Below are 19,468 nucleotides of genomic sequence, written 5' to 3'. Positions count from 1 at the left end.
CACTTGAGTAAAATGTCTGGATCCTCTACCCACACTGAGTAATATCACTAAATTAAAATCAGATTGTTTTACCCAAAAAGATCACACACTTATTTTTGCTAAAGTTTCATCTGCTTTATTCTGAAAGAAAGCGATTTAGAAAACTATTTCTTTAGCTTGATTTTGTTTGTTTCTAAATGACTTTCATAAATAATTTTGCTCCTTAAAATACCAAACTTTCCACAAACTTTCTACTTTGGTCCATCTGATAATGTAACTTTCCAAATATGAACTGATTGTTGTTGTGATTAGTAGCTCAGTATTCAGTTGCCTCCTCTGACCAAATTCCCAAATTCTGTTGAAACGCGCGACGTGATTGGTCGATGGTTCAACGGTCGACGTTTTTGACGTATTCTGTGTCCAGTTCAAACAGAACGACGCGCAAAGTCCAGGAAACCACAGAATTCGGTGCAATATTTGTTTTTAAGAGCGTATGAACACATTAAAGACGTTACTCCATAAATTCAGCTGCCATGAAAAAACAAAAGCTCTGAAGACGCAGCAGAAAGTTGAGCTTCGACACGGTGAACCCGCCACACGGTAAACCCGCCACACGGTGAACCCGCCACACGGTGAACCCGCCACACGGTGAACCCGCCACACGGTGAACCCGCCACACGGTGAACCTGCCACTGCCACACTTTCTGCTAAACAGCGTTTGAGTTCCAAGTTTAGCTTCAGAAATTGAACATTTTGTGACAAAGTGAGGTGTCGCAGCTCCACTTTTAAAAGAGATTGGTCATTACAATTAATCAAACAGTTGTTCAGTTTAGTTTATTTAAAATTTAAGGAAACACATTCCAATTAGATCAGATTCAAAATATAGCACACTCAAATTCAGCTCATACAGTTTTAAGGCCAGGCAACTGCAAAACCAGAATTTCCGGTTTCCTATAATTTGTTACTAAATGCTTTAACTGCTCAGATATTTAGGCCATCATGTGAATAAAAAAAGTGTTATTAAAACCAAAGCTGGCACCTTTAGAAAGTTAATATAAAAATAAATAAATAAATAATTATTTAGAAACTGTTTTGTACTCTTTTAACCATATTCATTTTAATGCATTTACTTGCAGTGAGATCATTCCTAAAGGTAGAAGTAAGCCACTACTAAGGAAAACTTCATGATGTTCATGTATATTTGTGTAAGCTTGTCAGGAACCAGTTTAAGTTCAGTTATGCAAATATTTCCTGTCAGTCAGCCTAGATTCTGCACACTCTTCCTCACAGTAATCATGTGCTTTAACAGTCAATTAGAATACGTTTTGACTAACCAACCATTTCAAAACAGGAATTTGTTGACGTAAACCTTTTTGTTTTGTTTTCTCTTTGTTTTTTTAACCAAATTATATTTAATTGACATGAAGCTCGATCAAGATCCCAACAAATGAGGTCAGCTTAAGGAACTGGAGCCATCATTTGTCTTCCTTAGTAAAAAAAAAAAAGTATTAATCTTTTACTTGAGACATAAAGGTTACATGAGATTAAGCAACTGAAATATGAGACATTTTAAAGGTTGAATGTGTTGAGAAAAATAGAAGCAGATGAGGAGTACTGCGGAGAAGCTGCTAAGGCTGCAGGTATACACATGTCTGAATTACCTAAACAAAGCCTCCGCCTCTTCTTTGTTGTTACTCTGAAGGTGTCGGGTGATTTTAGCGAGCTGATGCCGCCCATCGCCTGTAACACACCCACCTGAGCAGGACCGGACCAGCTGGATCTCACCCGCTCAACCACACCCGATTAACTGTTTTCACTACTTATCCCAGGGCTACCAAAATAGCTGCACAATGCATATTATAAAGCATTGTTCACATGAGTTAACCTTCATAGCTAATAGATTTTTGCGAGGCCTTTAAGATGATTACAAACTAGGACATGAAAATGATTTTAATTTTAAAAAATGAATTGGAAACATTCCCATGTATATGTAATTACATGACTCTATCATCATTTGACAGCAGAATCAAGAGTTAAATATTTAAAATGCACTACGAACAACAGAGGGGAAAAAGAGACAGGATTAATTTGAAATAAAACAGACATTACAAGTTTTTGAAGCTTGTGCTCTTCAGTTCTTAATACAATTAAACTAATAAGACTGTCCATCTGAGTGGGTTTGTACTTGACGTAACTATTATTTGTTGAGACAGCATAGTATGAGACAGCTAAAAATCGAACTCCTCTGCCTTCTCCTACTGCTAATTAGAAAACAACCACTCAGAGCCAGGAGGGGGGTCTTAGCGCTGTCAATCAAGCCGGTGTGTGCTACTTCGATGTCGGGGAGTAAACTGTCTGCCTGTAATAGTGAGCTTTTTCTCCGCCATGAGTGCATTCCGCAGCATGTTCACATGCAAGTTGATTGACAGCGCTAAGACCCTCCCCCTGGCTCTGATTGGCTGTTTTTGGTCAGGAGCGGCACATTTCTTCAGACAGCAGTAGCAGCAGGGACAAGGTGGAAGAACTCAATTTTATCACATATTAGCTTTCTCATATTATATTGTCACAAGATGGTGAAAGTATGAACAAATATGTAAGAGTTACATACATCAGCGTTAAAGTACTTTTACACCCTCTCCACCCCCTTGGGGGCGCCTCTGTCGGCCCCATGCAGCCTTGCTCCGTCCCTGCTGTATTCCACGTATGAATGCAAGGAGTTTCATTTGAAAAGAAAATCTGAATTATGCATCTAATCTCGAGGTGATTTCTGTCGTTTCTGTGTTATCAACTTCGGGACTGGCCCACGCAGAAAAAAACACCTAAAGAAGCTCCGTGGAGCTCCACCCACACCACGTCAGACCCGACCGTCCACAGGTGTCACAACCCGGTTATTTCCTCTATCAGCTGAGGGAGAACAGCCGATTCCCAGCCGACGCGCTTGTCTGAGTCAGCCTCTTATTGGATCCAGCGTGTCGGTGAGGCCGCGGAAAGTTCCCTGAAGTTCGCCGGGCAGAGAGCGCGAGAGGCGGGGGGAAGCGGAGGACTGAGCGAGGAGGAGCTCCGGGACTTCCACCGCCGATCTGCGGGCTCTGTGCGGGCTCTGAGGTCTGGGATGGCGGCCGTGAAGGCTCTGCAGCAGTGGTGCAGGATCCAGTGTGAGGGCTACCGGGATGTGTCCATCACCAACATGACCACGTCCTTCAGGGACGGCCTGGCTTTCTGCGCCCTCATCCACAAACACAGACCCGACATCATGTGAGTATCGCGGCTGTGGAAGCACGACCCGCGGCGAGGTCCGCCGTGTGCGTCCGGAGCTTTTAAAACGCAAGAGAGGATCTGTTTGCGCTTTTATTTTTATTTTATGTTATGTTTTTTTTTCACTACTCAGACTCTATCAGGGTTTTTTTTATTTTCCTTCAGTTTTATGGCAGATTTAATAAGAAGAGATCAAACCTCATCCGGATGGATCTGTGGAGGAGAAGTTGAGCCGTGGACTCAGTGGAGCTCAGGGTTCAACGGGACTGATCTGTTGAAAGAACCAATTCAACTTCAGTCTTAACTCTGTGAGATGAATGTTTAGACATTACAATAGTTAAATGCTTACAAAAAAGCACATCAGTAGAATATAATCCAAAAGCTGATTTCAGTCATTCGATTCAAACACTGAAATATGCCAAACTTAAATTCTTTCTAAGTCTATTTTTACTCATTTTCATGATTTGGATTATTTTCTAATTCTCATTGCCAGTCAATTTGAATATCGCAAGAAACCAAAACTAAACCACTGATGGGTAATCGAGAAGAAGCAAACTTATCAACTACATGTTATCTAAGCGTGTGCTTCTGGTCTGAGCATATTATTGGAAAGTTGAGTGGAAGGAAGACGGTGTGGTGAAACTCAGAGCTCAGGGAGATCAAAATGAAAACTGCAGTTGTGGCCACTACTTAAAGAGTCATTTGTAAAAACGAGGACCAGTCAAGTATTGAGTTCATGTACAGTCCAGTACATAGCAATACTTTTCAGTTACTGACAAATCTGTAGTAAAATAATGTTGGTGTTTTTTATTTCGTTGGTCTTCCTTGTGATGATAACATAGATCTTTAGATACACAAGAACTCTTGATACTGTTCAGAACAGAAATGAAGATTTGAGGATAAACTTGGTGTTAACCTTTGACAGTAAAATGGTCAGATTATATGTTTGTTTTTTAAAAACCTGTATACGAGAATAAGTTATTTCTTTCCATTTTACAGTGATATTGTATGTTTTCACCAGCGTGTCATCTGTAAAAATAACTTTTTAGGCAAAGTGAAAGCTATGAAATGTGCTAGAAGGGGCTGAAAAATGCAGGCTTAGTTCTCAACAGTTCCAGAAAGCAGGGAGAAGATTTATTTATAAATCTGCCTTATTGAAAGCAAAATGTAACTCGCTTGCATTCTTTCCTTGTGTTTATCTTTGGAGAAGAAGAAGAAGAAAAAAAGTCAGCTCTTGATTCAGACGACATTTTTCAAAACAAGCAGCTTTCATTAGGGCAGAAATATGTAAATATTGTCCTCGGTAATGCCAGAGTATCACTGGGACACGACTAAACTCAACATAAGCTCATTCTCAGATTAATTATTTAGCTGTTACTAAGCCTTAACTTATCACATATTGAACCTTGGCCGGCTTACACCTTAATTTTTTTTCTTCCTTGACGTGTTTCTTTAACGGCAGAGTAATATCAAACGGAGATAAAACTGCTCCCAGTGTGTCCTCCATCCCAGCCTCCACCAGCCGTCACCAGCCGCCAGACCGCGGAATTGCAGAACATTTTAATTTTAGTCGTGTTTCTGGAGCTATAGTCGGTGGTTAAATGCGCTGCTGGAGTTGCTCAACAACGGCCCGAGTGATCTCTGCAGTCTGAGCTTTGTGTTGGTTTCAGTTTAGGATGCATGGGATCATTGACAGAGCACATACATCTAGTCTGACTCACTCGTACTGTCGTGTCATGGCGAAGTGAGGAAACTATGCATGACTAAACAACACATGTCACTGCTCCAGAACTAATAAAGGTAGCTGGGAAAGTTTGATCTCATGTTCCTTTCCTCTTCGTTTTTAATTTCTCTGTTGCAGCAACTTTGATTCCCTGAAGAAGGAAGATGTCTACGACAACAACAAGCTGGTAAGACCTGTTGTCTTTGACACGAATGCTCTAAGGTTTTGTAGTATCATAAATATTCTGTCTTGTGTTTCATTATACAATATTTTGGGTGAGTCCCAGCAAGTGCTGTTGCAGCACAATAACGGTTTTGATTTGGAAGTCCAAGATGAGAACAATTGTGGGAAGAAATGATCCACTGCATGTCATAAAGGATGGCCCAATGTTTCGTACACAAAGGGAGATAATAAAGGAAGTGTTGTAGCTTTTAGACAGTTTCAACAGCTCTTATCCAGGCTGCCTATTTGATACTTTTCCTGTCATTTCAGGAACCTACTTGGCAAAAACAACTGCCAGAAAATTCCCAGAAGAATTGTTTGGTTTTATAAATAAGTCTGGCCCAGCATTTTGGATGACGCTAACGTGTTGGTGGTCATGTGGCACAGATTCTCTTGTTCAGAGATATCTTAACTCTTTGTTCTGGACCAACAGCAAAAGTCTATTGTTTTTATTTAGTCACTCAATGTTGTGTTTTGTTTCCCTTTGTGAACCTATTGAAACTTTGTTGCCTGATTTAACATCTCCAACTGATTTAATTTTAGCTAACTCACTTCTAATCCTGGTAGTTCTGTCACATCGCTGACAATTTCTTAAAGGCCTGGCGTTACATAAACTTGGCGTTTTTGAGAATTACATCATTTCTTGACATCAGCAGAGAGAACATTCAAACCCACCAGGCCCGGCTTTGGACTGAAGTATGTGTAGAAAGTAGAATATGCTAACTTCCTACATAAAAGCATAAGCTGAGATTTGAACTCGACAAATTCTTGCACAGAATTCCCCCTTGGTTGTTTTCAGTTAACAGATCCCTGTAGTACAGGGTTTTATGAAGTGGTTGGTCAATGAACTTGAGGTGGTGCCATTACCTTGTTCGGTTTGCTCACCAGCATCTTCTCTAGTTTTTCTGTTTCTTCACTAAAGCTTATTGACCGTTAGCTCAGGCTAAGCACAGCTAGCAAAGGGCGACACTTCCAAGCTAACATAGGCTACGTATTAATTGGCAGAACTTTTTTTTTTTTATTGCAGCTATTTCTTTCTCCTCTTCCATGTTCTTTGTCTTGGAAACTCTGCCCAATGTCTGCCAACACGAGTGAAAATTGTGAATAAAATGGGAAAGGCCACGCTAATTGTTTGGCAGTATTTTAGATATTTAAAACAAACAAAAATGCTATAATTATTGATACAGACTGAAATGGAACGCTTATTATGATACGTTTTTCAGCCAAAAAAACATATCACCGTATCTGGACAATATTGTCCAGATATTGTCCAGTCCAAATCTGGACAATATCTGAACAATAAATGGATGATTTAAAAAAAGTGTGTTTTGTTGAGTCACTCTGCCCACATTAAAATGTATAGTTTTGTCAATCTGATTCCAGCTGCGTTTATTTGTTTAATGATGAATGAGGGAAAAAGAAAGGTATGTATTATGGGAAACGTCTGCTATGCTCTGAGTGAAACGGATTCCTTGCAAGGGTTTTCCAGAAACTTGGCAACCAGTTTGGTGAAAGACCGGCTCCATTGAGCATTTTTAGAAAGTGGCAGGGCAAGTCAACGACAAAGTGAGTTTTGAGAGGCTCTGCTGATGATCTGATTTCTGATTAAGTTGTGTATCTGGTGGTCACTGGCAGGCCTCAGCTTGTTTCCTGTTCATTGAACTGGTGAGTGAGAGTCAACATTCGAGTTGCCAAACTTCTCTTTGCCGCCTTTCGTTCTGCATGGGCTGTGAAAAAACAGGCTCTGAGATGTTTTCAATACCAGGCGTGCAGGAACAAATGTCTTTCTGAAGATAAGAAAGCATGATCACTTTTCTACTGATATTTAAACTTATAATAATATTTAATATTTTTTGATGCACTGAGGCCTCTAAAAGCCAAAAACTCTTACACAAAGTCAGGAAGCCTCCTCTTTATCACTTTATCTGTTGTTTGGTTTTGTTTGAAGAAAAAAAAAATGTTTCATTGATTAAACATATTTTTTTTGTGTTTTTTCCAGGCTTTTAAAGTTGCAGAAGAACAACTGGGGATTCCGGCTCTGCTGGATGCGGAAGACATGGTGGCTCTTAGGGTTCCTGACCGCCTCAGTATCTTGACGTACGTCTCTCAGTACTACAACTACTTCCATGGACGTTCCCCAAGTGAGTTCTAACCCTGCTTCATTACGTCAATCTACATTATTGCCTGTCTTTTCTCATGTAATTTGTTTACGTCTGCGTTCAGTTGGCGGCATGGCAGGTATAAAGCGTCCAGCAGAGGGCGCCGATGACGAACCTTCAGGGAAGAAGAACCAGCCGGTGACTGCTAAGGTGTTTCCAGGATCTAAACCCAGCAGGGAGAACAGTCCTCCCCGCTCTCCCAACGTTACGAAGCCGTCTCCGTCACCTAAACAGATCAGAAGTTCAACGCAGGTAAAGACACTTTTAGGCTGCATCTGGACTTCGCAGGCTTTATTTTGAGAAGTATTCACTCACAAAATGCAAAATTGTAAGTGAAATTTTAGTAACAATGACATAAACGACTCCACATGAAAGATTCCTCATGTTGCCGTTGTCATCAGAAGGCCTGTCAAAAAAAACTATTTTGCCAGATGACAAATTGTTCGAATCGTTATTGCTATGAATGACAACACTGTTGATCATTTTCATGTGATATAGTGGTAATAATGGCATAATAAGAATGCATTTTCAGAGTTCAATGAACTTGAGATTCTAATGAACATTTAGAACTGAAACTGGAAGACATTTGAAATATCCAAAACAAACAAAACAACAGAAACAACAACTAACATAAGTTATGATGCCACTGTAAACAAATTTGACTTAAAAAATGACTGAAGACTTTTAACATCCTGTTTTTGGGTCAAAGAGAGAAATGATAAATCATGCAGATGGAAATAATTAAGCTTGTTTTATCATGCAAGTTATTGATTTATTGCGACAAATCGCAATAAATCAATAATGTATCATGTAGAATAAAAATGAATTTCCCAAAAAAGCAGATGTTCTCACTGCCGTCTTAAAAGAAGTTCCTCATTAACAGACGTCTTCTTTGTCTTCCAGGATCATCAGGTTGAGAAATCTCATGCAGGAACTTTAAGCAACAAATGTGTGTCGTGTAACAAACATGTTCACCTGGTGCAGCGACACCTAGTAGAGGGAAAGCTCTATCACAGGAACTGTGCAAGGTAAGGACATCTGTCTGGGTCATTGTCCAGACTGCAAACCTCAACTATGTTTTAACTATTCTCTTTTGAAATGCTGTTAGTTTGAGTTCAGCAGTAACCGTTGGAAAACATTTTATCCAGTCGTTTAAAATTTCAAAAGAATGCATTCCTGCAGGAAGTAATTGTTTCTCAATAGCCGCGATCTCCAGGCCCTCTGCACCTCTCTGTACGAAGTAAAGAGCAGAGGGTTGTTTTTTTTTGCCACGCTAATTCACATTTTAGGATGTAAAAATTAGTTTGATGCTCTGAAACATTTAATTATGACCACAAAAGTAAAAACAGAAGAATTCTTTATGACTGGTTCTCAAAAAATATCATCTATTAAAACCACATTTTCTTTCCTGTATTTCAGGTCTCTTTCGACGAATACCAGCTCCCCGTTTCGCGATCTTCCCTCAAACACCCACATTTCCAAATTCACTCCCCAAGCCGAACAAAGTAAACCCGCCACAGTGGCCCCGGCTAAAACACCGTCCAGACTGGGGCCGGTGTGGGTGACGGAGAAGCCCGGCTCTCCTCCGAATGGCTCCAGTTCGTTTTCTGCTTCACCTGTCTCAGCTCCTGCTTCGGAAACACCAAAGGTTCCCGTGTCCAAACTGCCTACCTTTACAACAGGTGTCAGCACCAAGCCCACGGCTGCTCCCCAGACCTCCATCACCGTGGCCAAAACGTGGGAGTCAAAAATGAAGTTTTTACAGTCGGATGACGGCGCCAATCACGAGGAGAAAAAGACGTCAGTCTTCAGTACAACTGTGAATAAAGGCCAGGCCGCGAACAGCAAGGGGCAGGACGTGTTGCCGGGTCAGACTGTAACCATGGTTGTCAATGTTAAAGATGTGGATAAAGGGGGTGCAGCTAAAACATCTGCTGCGGGTAGCAAGTCGAGTACAAATGCTAAAGAGTATGATGATAAGACGAGAGCATCAGCAGCAGCTTTCATCTCCAAGAAACTTCCTGAGGAGAACAACAACAACAGCAGCAAACCATCGTGGACAAACATAGCGCTCCGAAAAACTGACAAGTAAGTCTGATCAGAACGGAAGAATTATCCTTAACGCTACAGTATTTATGTTTTTTACATATTTGTTGATACTAGTTGTGTTTGCGTTAACAGTAAAATTGCACAATTGAAATTAGGAAAATAAATTCCCTTTATGAAAACAAGCCAGTTAAAAAAGAAAACCTCTCAATTTTCAATAAAAAGTTTTTGCGTTACCATGCGGTGGGTTTTCAGCCGTATTGTAAAACATTTTTCTCATTACAAGACACATGATCAACTACCAGATCTTACTACTGGCGAAAACCACAAAGAAGACGACAGGAAGTAGAAACTGGATGATGCTTGTCTTTGCTCACACAGTTCATAAAAAGTTGTGTGTCATTCCAACCTGTTGAAGCCATAACTCTTATGTAAAATGGCCGTCTACAATATCCTCAGAACGTCGTAGACGTAGAGTGAATAAGATACTGAAGTCTCCTCTGACTGGCTGAGTTGCGGATATATCTCATGTAACTATTCACACTAAATCCATTGCTCACATGATTTAGTGCGAATAAACTTATTCGTGTTTGATTTTAATTTTTATTTCTTATTTCAATGGAAACACCTCAATTGCAAAATTGTGTTCTTTTTGAGATTAGCAGAAAATAGACAAAGGTTTGCGCACATTTGCAATGGAAACAGCTCCTGTCAGTATAACATGAGACAATCTGTGAAAATATTACCATCTGCCTGAGCTACTGTTGCCATCTGAAGAAATGCACAGTTCCCAGTAAAAAAAAAAAACGCTTGCAGGGCTTAGCGCAGCTGTCAGTCATGATCGTGTACATACTGCTCAATGTTCTCATTTTCCGTTTATCCACGTCATCGTTGGCTATGCTAACTGGCTTTAGCATTGACGGTAGGCTCCGTTGTGGTGAACCAGCTTTAATGTAGCAAGGAGAGGAGGAAGTTGTAAGCGGCTTGTAGGCGAGGTTGCACTCCTCCTGCTTCTGATTGGTTATTTCTGACAGAGTGGTGTATTTCTTCAGAAGGCAGAGGAGCTCTATTTCCTTTTTTTAATTTTTTTTATTTTTACAGATTATCTGTCTTATACTTTACTATTGCAGTTTTAACAAATATGTAAAAAGAAACCTTTTTGTTATTTATAAAAGTTGCATACTGCTGCTTAAGCTCTTGTACACGTTTAATGTCTTGTGATCAGGAATGACTTTGAATCAGTTTAATTTGTTGCGTTCAGACCTCAAGAGGAGACGCCAAAGAAGACTGAAACGGGGGGCGTCAGAGGGAAGGTGAAGCTGAAAGCAGACCCGTCTCTCCTGGCGGATCTGCAGACTCCAGAGCCTGAAAAGTCTGTTACCGGTGCGGTCGGTCGGAGCGGCCTAAAACCTCCCCAAACCTCCCACAACACATCAGGTTAAACACACTCTTTCAAGGAGTTATTATCCCCTCTTGACATGGCAGTTTGAAGGTTATATTCTGGTGTGGGATGTATCTTATTCATTTAAAGTCACAAAGTAAATAACTAAATTGTCGAGAGAGAAACTTTTTGTGACAGAAATAAAAAAGGGAGTGAAACGACACTTAGACTCAGCAATGTGTCTAGTTGAAGAGTTTTCTGCAGCATTTCTTTCCATGGCGGAGTATTAGGGCTATGATAAGAAAATAAAAGTAAATGTAATTATAAAATTAAGTCACAAATTTATGAGAATAAATTAAGTCATTGTCTTATCGTATTGTTGCAGCACTTGAAGTAAGATAAAACAAATTTACAAGTACGTTTTCCACAAGATACTGGAGTAAATAATTGTAGCAAATAATTCTTATTATTCATGAAAAAGTCCTTGTTCCACTGGCAGATTATTTCACTTATGAGAAGACATTTTTCCAGTGTTATAAGTGAAATACTCTTTCAGAAGAACTAGTACTTTTTCATCAACATTAAGAAACTATTGACTTAAAAAAAAAAGTTTTTTTTTGTTTATTTTTGACGTGCTGAGGATGTGGGCAGAAAACGCCATGCAAGAACAGAGACGCGATCACACTTTTTCCCCGCACCGTTGCACAGCACAACGCAGTCAAAATGCGCTTAATTTTAAAGTCTTAAGCACACCGCTTCAAATAAAGTGTTACCAAATATTTTTATAATTTAACACCTATTCAATTAAATACCTCTAGCTGAGGGCATTGGTACCAAATGATTTGTAAATGGATACCAAAATTCAAGGCGGTTGGGCAAAATTCTTCAAATGGCTCCTATATTTTTCTGAAAAGTTACTTGTAAGTTAGTTTCGTCTCCTTTCAAAATAAACTTACAAGTTAATTTTAAAATTAACTTACAATTTTCAAAGTTTTGACCACAAATACTTGATCTGATTTTGTGTTCCTGCAGTGCAGACACAGTGAAGAAAGCTGTTCATTTGCATTTTTATAACTAGTCAAGCAAAAAAAGAGAAAAACTCAAGCGGCTGAAGAGTCTCCAACTAGTTGCCCACAGGGCCATCTGCTGGTTAAATTTGGAAAAGGCACCATGTTGCACGTCCTACCTCTGCCATCAACCAGTACATATGCATGTCCTTGAAACAAAAATCTATTAATTTAGAAGAGAATAAATATGATGCATTGTGACTCCATTGCACTGACCTAATCTTGGATGGAACAAAACTTTCTTTACCTCAATCAAAGTAAAACTCAAGTTATATTGTTTGACTACAAATCCAGATGTGATTCTTGGTTCTTTAGCTCGGTTTTGTCAGACCTCTGCTTGGAATGTTGGTTTTACTTTTGATAGCTGTTTAAAGCTAGATAAACAAGTTAACACTGTTGTTAAATGAAGTTTTTATCACCTGCGGATGTTAGAAAAAGTTAAATCTTACTTTTGTTTTAAGGCCTTTGAAGGACTTATCCATGACTTTATTACAACTCGTTTAGATTATTGCAATTCTTTATATAAAAGCATGGATAAATCGCAGATTCAGCCACTTCAAATGATCCAGAAATTTTTTTGTTTGCTTTTAAACATTTTTGTTTTTTTTTTTTTTTTTTTTTTTGTAGTGTCAGAAAATGAGTCTCCTGGAGCCTGGAGGTCAAAGCTCAAGCCTGTCTCCAAAGAAGCAAAGTAAGCCATTCTATTATCCATCTTTTTTTTAAAAATTGTTTTTATCTTTTCGCTGTCCATTGGTGACTCCCTTCCTTCCTGTTCTAACGGCAGGGAGTGTTTGTACATGGGTGTACTCTCAGCATACTGACATGGAGCTTTAATTGTTGGAGATTTTTCTTTCCTCCTCATGTCTTGTCCATCCCTCCTGTCCCTCCATCCGTCCTCCTGCAGGACGCCTGAACCCGCTGCTCGGCCAAATGGCCCAGCCGTCATTTGTTGCCGCCGTTCTCCGTCTCTCCCCTTCCGCCCCAAATGGCGTCAGGACGGAGCGGAGTTCTCCGCGGTGCAGCATATGCTCCTTCCAAAGAATTCCCTCTCCTTTTCCTTCTCCTTTCATAAATCAAATCTCAGAAATGCTGTCGCAGAACCGGGGTGGATTGAAAGCAGATGAAATGAGGACGATTAAATTCTCGGTTTCTTTGCGCTAATTTTAATCTCGTCTGTTCAGACCAGCAGGTCTTCCTCAGTCTTCTCCTAAACCGTACAGTAATGGAGCGACCAGAACTTCAGAGCCCTCTGGTGGGCCTTCGGCGGTCAGCACCATCATTTCTGTGTCAAAGGGTAACGGCCACATCCACTGCACTGGGATTTCAGTTTTCAATTCTTAAAGAAGTTGAGAACAATCAATGTTGCATTCATATTTTGAATTTGATCTCATCAGAATCTCAGAACGGACCGAAAGAACAAATTCCCAATGCCGCAAAGTCCGAGTCACAGAACTCTAAGGTAAGAATTAGGTTACAATAATCAGTCAGTCTGTTCACCACTTGACAAATTAAAACAATCTCAATCATTTCCATTTGCATGATTTATTGTTTTCCTCTTTTGTTTATTTTTCTATCAATAACTGAATGACCAAAGTGCTCACTTTGGTCCTTTGGTCTCAACAAGTCATTTCTTTTTTTGAGGACAGTTTTGTTTCGACTTCACTTTCCGTTTTATTTTATGTTTCTGTTGGTTTTATTTATTTTGGATATTTTAAATATTTTCCAGTTCAAGTGATAAATGTTCCAAGGCTTCCCGCCAGATAACTTGTGTGTTTTTGAGTTAAAAATGTTTTAAAATGACTGGAAGTTTTAAAATATCACTTGATAATTATGTATTATTGGAAGATTAATACCTGAACAACAGCTATAAAGTCTTAAAAAACGCAAATATTTTAAAAAGACTTGAATAAATAAGGAATGCTTAGCCTGGTGGGGGAACAAATAAAGCCTGGTGGCCCGCCAGGCTTATAATACACTGGGAAAACCCTGTGTTCATTAGAATTGAAAGTTTATTCATCTTTGAGAATGTATGCTTGCATTATTGAAAATGGTCTCAAAACAACAATATTATAGTTAATCGCGATAACTTCTGGGACAATATATCATCAAGCAAAATTGTTATTGTGACAGACTTAATTTTGTTTTGTTAACAAAACAAAATTAACGTTAAAAAAAGGGAACAAGGAGAGAAAAAAAAGACCAATAAAAAGGAACAAAAATCATGTATGCACATAAAATGTCAAAATTACGACAGACTAAAAACAACACAGCATACATGGAGAAGGTAGGGAGATATTATTCTTAGCAAGCAGCGCAAAAAGATTTCTGTTTTTCTATTGGTGGGACCAGCTGATTATTTAACTTCAACTTGGTCATTTTGGACATAAACATCAAAGCATCTGTAAATACTCTAGTCTGTGGTTGGACATTTACACGTTTCGTTTCAGCTTGTTAATGTTTATTATTATTAGCTTGTCAATATTTCAACTGGTCTCACACCATTTTAGTGAACAAGTAAAACCTTGTTTATACATCACTTGTCAAGATAAAAACTGACTAAATGTTAAAAACGGATGTAAAAGGAGAAGTTTTTTTAAATGTGGAAAGACGAGTAAAGCCTGAGTACAATATTATGCCATTTAAAGCCCCCCTCAAAAAACAAGAGGGCACATGTAAAAAAATAAACGTGTTAAATCTGCCAAAATGTACTTTGTTTTTTTTTTAACTTTGCACAAAACTTTGCTTACGTATGTGAACATCTGCAGACGAAGCCCGGCTACATCCCCAAAGTGGACATCATCCGGGAGCTGAAGGAGATCGAAGAAAACCTAAATGACCTGGAGAGGAGAGGAGTGGAGCTGGAGTTGAGGCTGCGCAAGAGCGAGGAAGGTGAGCCAGCCACTCCCAGAATGCACTTCTGGAGGGAAATGGAAGGGGAGGGAGCGCGCCTCTGATCGGACGCCTGTCTGTTGTGCGACAGAGGGCGGCGGTGGCGGCGACGACGAAGACGAGCTTATGGTCGAGTGGTTCACCTTGATCAGGAACAAGCAGGTGGCCATGCGTCGTGAGTCAGAGCTTGTGTATATGTGAGTACACACACACACACACACCCACACACACACACCCACCCACACACACACACACACACACACACACACACACACACGGGTTAGAAAAAAGGGGTTTTCAGTAATTAGCGGAACAGACTTGTGGCCAGAAGGTCGACAGTTTGAGGTCCCAGTGTCCTCCCTCCTCTGTCCCACAGCGAGGAACAAGGCAGCTGAGGCCCCCCACTGGCCACACTGAGCAAACAGTAGCTGGAATCAGGATGTCGTTCAGAAAAACATATTTATGAACTTGGATGTACTGGGAGTCAACGGAAATTCTGGAATCTAAAAAGTGCTTTACTGTAATTTCTTAAAAAACAAAACAAAAAAAAAAAAATGGTTGATGACAGATCCAAAATCCACAGTCTGCTTTACTGTGGCTTTAAAAGGATCATAGTAGAGGAATATATTTTTATCAGGTTTCCACACTTCCTTAAAGCTGCAGTACGTAACTTACAAAAATATGTTTTATTAAAACTGTTGCCATGTCGTAACATCATCGGAGATAATCTGTGGAGAAAAAAAATCAACTCCTCCACCACCTCAGTCTGCAAAACTGTGCCACTACCTGGTCGAAACAACCAATCAGAGCCAGGGGGAGGGTCTTAGCACTGTCAACCAACATCTTGCATGTGCTGCTCAATATACTACAGGCAGAGAAACAACTTACTGTTCCAGGAAAACCGTTTATTCTCTGACATTGGTGATCATGCTAACTAAATAAAGGTTGTTTAAATTAGAGCAGTTCATAATAACTTCTGATTCAAGGCAGATCAAGCTAGAAATTCTCTTCAGTTTGTTTTAAATGAGCTTGTTTTTTGGTTGTTTTTGTTTCCTTTTCTCATACCTGCAGAGGACGAACTCAGGATCTGGAAGAAGAGCAGCCCAGTGTGGAACAGGAGCTCCGGAGGCTGATGGAGAAACCAGGTGAGTTCTGTAGAGGAACAATGTCAGCGAAAACAACAAAAAATAAAAACGCGGAGTTCTGCGGCGGCGCGACTGAAATGCTGTTGTGTTTCCAGAACATTTAAAAACGTTCCGGGACAGACAGAGGGAAAAGCACCTCATGGAGAAACTCATAGAGATCGTCAACGATAGAAACGCTATCGTAGAAGGTCTGGATGAGGACAGGCTCAGGTATGTTCTTTATTTATTTATTTTTTCCTTTTTTTAAAAGTTACGGTATGGATCTGATTTAGCAGATGAAATAAATACTTGAAACAACAGACCTCTGTCTACAATCCTCGTGCAGAACGCTCATGTTCCTCTTGACTTTACACAAACGCAGTGTTTCCACACACAGGCATGAGCTCATTCTAAACTTGTTTGCTCTTTGTGCTTTTTTTTTGTTTGTTTTGTTTTCTGCAGGGAGGAAGAGGAGGATGAGGAGCTAAACAAGATGATGATGAATTTCAGTGAGTGTCTCCACCACCCCCTCTCTCATTAACCAAAGCCTGGTTGTCGCTGTGATTCTAGTCGCTGTCCAAGCAAACAGATTTCAGGTTTAGCTGAAGTGGATAGAACTTGGGGAAAAGTTTGTCTTTGTGAACTTGCGGTGCATTTTTAATGAGTGCTGCCGAGGCGATGTTTTCAACTAATTTGATTTAATGTCTGCTAATGGGAAATGGCATCAAACATTAAAAAAAAGAAAGAAAAAAAAAAGCTTTTCCTGCATTTTTGTTAGACAAAATGGTTAATGCGGCCGGTTAATTTGACCCTTTTGAAAACTCTGTTGGTCATTTGCAATTCATGATCGGGAACCCGGAGCGGAACCTACTGGAGATTTATTGAAACTCGGTGAGAGGTCGGCGAGTGAACATGGAACGTGGGCTAAACATTAGCCATTTCGCTTTAATGTATTCATGGAGTTCATGGCAAACTTTCTGTATTTATTTATTTTTTTTTTCCTTTACTTTGTCTAACGGCCTGTTTTGAGTTTGTTCTTCTCTTTTTCCTCCCAGGCGTAAAGAAGGACAAAACCAAGAGAAAGTCTCAAAAATTCAAACTGTTCAGCTGGGGAGGCAAGAAGGACGTATGATGCTCCTGGAAACCAAAACCACCTTGTTTTCACAAGCTGCTTCCTCTGATCTCTGTCAATTCCTGGGATAACATCGATACGCTGTGTGTGTGTGTGTGTGTGTGTGTGTGTGTGTGTGTGTGTGTGTGTGTGTGTGGGTGTGGGTGTAGGAGAGAGAAAAGAGAAAGATCCACCACCTTGCAATGAGATTTACTTCAGTACTCCAGTCGTTTAGTTCTAATCTTGTTCTTATTTTCACCTGTTGACTTTACGCCCCAACATTCTCAGTGTCTGCCTTGTATTTCCTTACTTGCATAAAATATTCAATACTGGATGTATTCTGTAATATATAATGGGTAAAAAAACAAGATTTAATTCTGAGATATTTTGCTCAGGCTCAACAAAAAGATTGTCATCACAAGAAATTAGAGAAATTTCTGTGCTTTATCTTTGGGAACCTGCCACAGTTATTGGCACCCTGGTGAAAATGTTTACGAACAGCTTATGCTAGCAGGTTCCCATCAAGACACACCGTGTTGTAGTTCCCTTCGCACTAGCAATGCAGATTGAGGATCAATCTTGAGATTTTTCATTTGTCTCATTCTTCCACCGGTTCAGTTAAAACCCAATCAAGTTCAGACTTTTTTTTTTAATCATAAGGTTATTCCTGCACAGAGGTCATCAGCAGATAACTAAACTTCCATGGTATTTTCCATAATTACGCATCTTAAAACTATTCAAATTCCCAAAGCACCCTACAGTGTTTCATGCCTTTTGTGAAGATTTAGTCTTTTGTCACGTTTCAGTTCGGTTGTTGCTGATGTACGAGTCTAAAGCAGGTGACAGGATGTGCAGCACTGCCTGCCCAATGGGAATGTTCAGTTTTGCTGGATAATGCTTGAATGAAGTTTGTTTTGTGGCAAAATACTGCTTTCACCAGCTAGCTGAGCTTGTGATTTAGCTCAGCTAGCTATTAGCTCTGAAACAGCTAGCTGATGTCAGCTGACATCGAACAGGTCGTTGCCTAATAGCATCCAGATGTTGGCTGTTAGCAGCTGGTAGCTAACACTTAACATGTGCTACGTCTGCTGTTAGCTGATGTTACGCGTTAGCTAACAGCTAACATCAGCTGCTAGCTAACATCTGATGTTAGATCTGCTTACAGCAGATGTTAGCCTTCAAAGGGAAGGCACTAAGAGAGCTAGCTCCTGCGTTTTAAGTTATTGACTTTTTGTAGTTTCTACTTTGTTGAAATCATAATGTTTTGTAAAGGCTGGTCATGTGGAAAATCATCCGGTCTGTTGTTAAATTTCTCTATAAATGAAATACTCATAATCTTTTTGGAATGATAGCCATCCAAATAACAGTATGATCTAAAGATTTGTATGGCATGTAAAATGAAAATGATAATAATTCTATCTGCTACATTATTGCTGCTGCATTAAGAAAATGACTGGTTTGTCTCATGTGACCTTTATGTGTAATTACATGTATTTCATTAATGAGTCAGGAGAGCACCAGATGCGGTTCACATTGGACCTGAATATGTGTATGTTTGTAATATTTTTATTCTATATTAAATGTATACGGCCGTAAATAATGTTTTTATTTTAAACCAACAAACATTGTTTTTTTTTTTTTTAGGTCGACTAAACTAAATTGGACATTAAACTAAATTAGTGTTTTTTGTTTTTTTTTTTAAAACATACATTTGTAGAATAATGTTCATTCATCTGTAGTGTGTATAATATTATAAGTATATATAATACTGACTTGAGAAGCATAAAAATAAACAACTAAGCTATGTTTCAATAAACATATATTTTAAAAACTTTCTAAATACAAGCATATATAATATCAGAAACAATATTCATGCCAATATTGCCTGTCATGTAACTTACATGTAACAAGAAGATCATTTGAACACAAATAGTAATCTATTATGTTATTTGGTTTTGATTTTATTATCCCAATTCTTGAAAGCGGAAGATGAATTGCTGTGATGCACCTGCATCGTCTCCAACCACTAGAAGGCAGCATTCGACTTTATGAAACCAATACAGTTAGCGCGCTGACTCTGGTTAATTTGAAGAACAGACTAAGGTCAATCACAAAATCTGAGAGACAAAAGTATTTTGGGAATTTGCAGTAAATTCATTTTGGATTTTGTTTTTATTCCTTGTAGTTGAAGACACAGTGTTACAAATATTCCAATAGATTTCTAAATCTAAAAATTGAAACACGGAAGGAAAATGATGATAAAATAATACAGTGTTATTGGAAAAATTTTTAAAATCCTAAATTAAATCTCACTCAAACGATAATCGGAACGATAATCGGATTAGTGTCATCCAATCATCTTGTGTCATGCACTCAAAAAATGTAATGAATAGCATGAATCCACACTGCAGAAACACAATCCATCAAAAAGGTATTTTTGGCCGATTTTCTAGTGCAAATATTTTGTTACACTTGAAGCGATGCACAGCTAACTTCCAAATAACCTTTTAAC

General features: G+C 39.2%; 1 protein-coding gene across 3 annotated transcripts; it reads left to right on the top strand.

Moving 5' to 3' along the window:
* The first annotated feature begins 426 nt into the window (after positions 1–426).
* On the top strand, positions 427–17,290 carry LOC129376941 (MICAL-like protein 2). Of its 3 annotated transcripts, none has more exons than XM_055056647.1 (17): positions 427–579; positions 2,789–3,234; positions 5,096–5,144; positions 7,179–7,320; positions 7,403–7,590; positions 8,242–8,366; positions 8,758–9,426; positions 10,646–10,821; positions 12,460–12,523; positions 13,014–13,126; positions 13,227–13,291; positions 14,598–14,721; positions 14,813–14,918; positions 15,793–15,866; positions 15,962–16,076; positions 16,308–16,354; positions 16,901–17,290. In XM_055056647.1, exons 2-17 carry the CDS (start codon positions 3,092–3,094, stop codon positions 16,975–16,977), a joined length of 2,277 nt encoding a protein of 758 aa, XP_054912622.1. In that variant the 5' UTR covers positions 427–579; positions 2,789–3,091; the 3' UTR covers positions 16,978–17,290. The 3 variants fall into 3 exon arrangements, with proteins under 3 accessions (XP_054912622.1, XP_054912621.1, XP_054912623.1); XM_055056646.1 differs by having other exon boundaries at positions 427–611; XM_055056648.1 differs by lacking the exon at positions 427–579 and adding an exon at positions 628–659.
* The last annotated feature ends 2,178 nt before the right edge of the window (positions 17,291–19,468 follow it).

This window comes from Poeciliopsis prolifica, unplaced genomic scaffold (assembly GCF_027474105.1).
Source record: "Poeciliopsis prolifica strain line A6 unplaced genomic scaffold, Auburn_PproV2 SCAFFOLD045, whole genome shotgun sequence".
Lineage (NCBI taxonomy): Eukaryota > Metazoa > Chordata > Actinopteri > Cyprinodontiformes > Poeciliidae > Poeciliopsis > Poeciliopsis prolifica.
The sequence above is the reverse complement of the archived record's forward strand: the minus strand, read 5'-3'. Positions and strand labels throughout refer to the sequence as shown.